Source organism: Pteropus alecto, unplaced genomic scaffold (genome assembly GCF_000325575.1).
Source record: "Pteropus alecto unplaced genomic scaffold, ASM32557v1 scaffold131, whole genome shotgun sequence".
Lineage (NCBI taxonomy): Eukaryota > Metazoa > Chordata > Mammalia > Chiroptera > Pteropodidae > Pteropus > Pteropus alecto.
Window position 1 is genome coordinate 9235672 of NW_006434709.1, and position 3007 is coordinate 9238678.

At 40.6% G+C, this 3007-nt stretch overlaps 1 protein-coding gene across 1 annotated transcript in view; it reads left to right on the forward strand.

Moving 5' to 3' along the window:
* The first annotated feature begins 691 nt into the window (after positions 1-691).
* BCL11A (B cell CLL/lymphoma 11A) overlaps positions 692-3007 on the forward strand; it is an 85647-nt gene continuing 83331 nt past the window's right edge. The window contains exon 1 of the mRNA XM_006909575.1: positions 692-1023. Within this exon, the coding sequence (XP_006909637.1) occupies positions 795-1023 (229 nt within the window). The 5' untranslated portion in view covers positions 692-794. The remainder of the gene's footprint in view (positions 1024-3007) is intronic.

Here is a 3007-nt window from a genome sequence, read left to right on the forward strand (position 1 = left end):
CTTTGATTTTGTGGCACTGCTGAAAGGGAGATCAGAAAGGTTTTTGGCAGTGTGAATTATGCTGCCTTATGATTATTATTTAGATCTGTTTCACAGGTGAATGCAGTCGTTTTCTTATTATGGCGATGTAAATGTGGCACCTTTTCCATGTGATGTAGTAGGTTTCTAATTTATGAAGCTATGTCACTGTATACTTAGGAGTACATACATTCACACACAAAGGATGTGTGTGTTTATTCACCTTTCCTTTTATTCTTTGGCACTTATTCTATAGTAAAAAAGAAACTTGGTTTCAATTCATGTTTTCACCTATTTTTGGGGGGTGGGGGGCAGGTAGTTATTATTTAAGTTTTCTTTATGCCCCCTGCATTGACTATTTATTTAACAGTCACATTCTTTCCAAACTCACAAACCAGAAACATATGTAGTGTGTGTATATGTGTCTGGAATTATGCAAGTCAGACAGTTTTCTTTAATTATATGATGATTTGCCTCATTGATAAATTTGCTTTCTTGTTGATTACCTCCACAGCCTTCTATATTTTAGGTGCTCATGTTTTCTGTTATTATATGGAGAAGGCTAGAAATACTTTACATAATGTGGTGGGATGGGATAGGGTTGAGAATGTATTTCTCTCCTTTTCTCTCCTTTTTGGCACTCTAATAATTATGCTTTTGTTTCTCCAATCACAGCCGAACCTCTTGAAGCCATTCTTACAGATGATGAACCAGACCACGGCCCTTTGGGAGCTCCAGAAGGGGACCATGACCTCCTCACGTGTGGGCAGTGCCAGATGAACTTCCCATTGGGGGACATTCTTATTTTTATCGAGCACAAACGGAAACAATGCAATGGCAGCCTCTGCTTAGAAAAAGCTGTGGATAAGCCACCTTCCCCTTCACCAATCGAGATGAAAAAAGCATCCAATCCCGTGGAGGTTGGCATCCAGGTCACGCCAGAGGATGACGATTGTTTATCAACGTCATCTAGAGGAATTTGCCCCAAACAGGAACACATAGCAGGTAAATGAGAAGCAAGGAGAAAAGCTGTTTGCATGTTTTCTTTTCATTTTCAGAGGCGCTGTAGCCAAGCACTAAGGAGTGAAGTGCTTTCTGTGTTTCTCCATGTGACTGTCCATGACAGCCCTGTAATGTTAAAATAATCGTTCCTATTACCTATGTCCAGAACACACAGAAAAAAATAAATATTTTTCACTTCACTGAGTCAGATGTAGGTGGAATAGGTACATGCACCTGATACCCTCTTTCTGGATCTGCTGATTCTGAATTTCTTTCCTTTTTTCTCCCCTTCTTATTTTTAAGTGTTGAATGTTAATACATCTAGCCCAGTTTCCAATGTCCATTTCTAGCCTTGGAGACAAGTCAGAGGCAAAGTGGCCATATAGGCATTTGTAGTTCGGCCAATGACCTGTTTGAGTCAGGCCTCCCTGGGGTCAGGGGGCAGTTATTCTCAAGGCTTCCAGGAAGTGGGCTGGGCTGGCAGGCTGTTTTGGAAGAGGTGGAAAGAGTTAACTGAGCTTCAGGGCTAGCCTCGGATCCATATTGGCTGTCAGCCTGTATGGGGCTGTAATTAAACACAGCCCGTGGTGGGATGACACCATGACCTTGACTTTAAGATGCCATTTTCGACTGGTCCGGCCAGAGTAGAGAGGGCAGTTGCTGAAGCGCACAGACATGCTTACTCGAAAAGTTTAAGGGCATGTTGGAAATTTCAAAAGGTTGGTTTGACAGGAACGGCTGCTCCCTGCAGCCTGCCTCCTCAGCTAAATGATAAATGCTTCTCTGTGCTCTCTCTTGTCTCTGATGTGGTTTTGACAGATGTATCTTGATTTTGTTTGTGGTTTACACAACCACATGTCACCCTTACAAATGTCCAGTCCAGACTTCCATTGTTTCTGCTATAATACAATGTACGAATTCTCTTGGAAAAGTACATAAAAATATATTCAACAACTTTCCTTCCTTTGGTTAATTTTAGCAGAGAGGTAGCTAGGTGTGTGGGTTTCTCAGTAGCTCAAGGGAAAAGAAATTAACGACTAACAGAGAGACTTAAATTCCTATTTTAAGTGACAAACAGCAACACTATATAGTGGCCATTAAAACATTTTTAAAAAATGAAGCAAAAATGATTTAACACATAAGACAAAGTGATCGTAGATTCTGTAGTGACAAAAATGGCTTGCCTGTCAGTAGATCCCTTTCCTCTATTTTTCTCTGCCCCCTCCCCTAAAGTCGAAGGTTTGTTCAGTTTTAGGCAAGGTAGTGTATATAATCAATTGATTCACTGGAACTTACCTTTCCGACCTAGTTTGACCACAAAGTTGAACTGTAGTAGGTCAGTGGTCCAGAGGGGATTAAATGTCGTATTATTTCTCCTCTCCCCCTCTGGAATTTGATCATTAAAATCAAACGTGGCATTTTCTTTCTTTTTTTAAATGCTTCCTGCAAAAACACTCAGATACTTCTCCTTTAGTGAAGTGAGAAATTTGCTCCCAGGGAAGCTGTATTTAATTTACAAAATATTTTTCTTGAATCCACCACATTTAGCTTATGTGACACGTAGGTTAAGATTTTATCTCTCCCTCCTGCCCTCCCCAGTAGGATATGGGAATGGCCATTTCCATGTGCTGTCTTGTGACTGGAAGGAAAATGAACAGAAGTGTAAGGCATGATTAATGAAGCAGGAGCAAACGGAAGGGGATTTGTCATCTTCAGAGATCCAAAGCCTTTCTAAATCACCAAATATGGAGTAACACTTGCGTGATGTAACATCGTATTTACATATTGAGCTGCTCGTTTAAAAGACAAAACACAGTGTCTGTCAAGCAAGAATTAAAGCCACACTTCTTACTGAGGTCCCAGATAGGTTATTTAGTCTCAGATTAACCAGCTCGAAAATTCTATGCTTCTGTACTTAGAGGAGGAATCTAAAAGCTGGGGGGAAGGCCCTATAGTAAAGGCCTTTTACTGTTACATTTGTGAATCT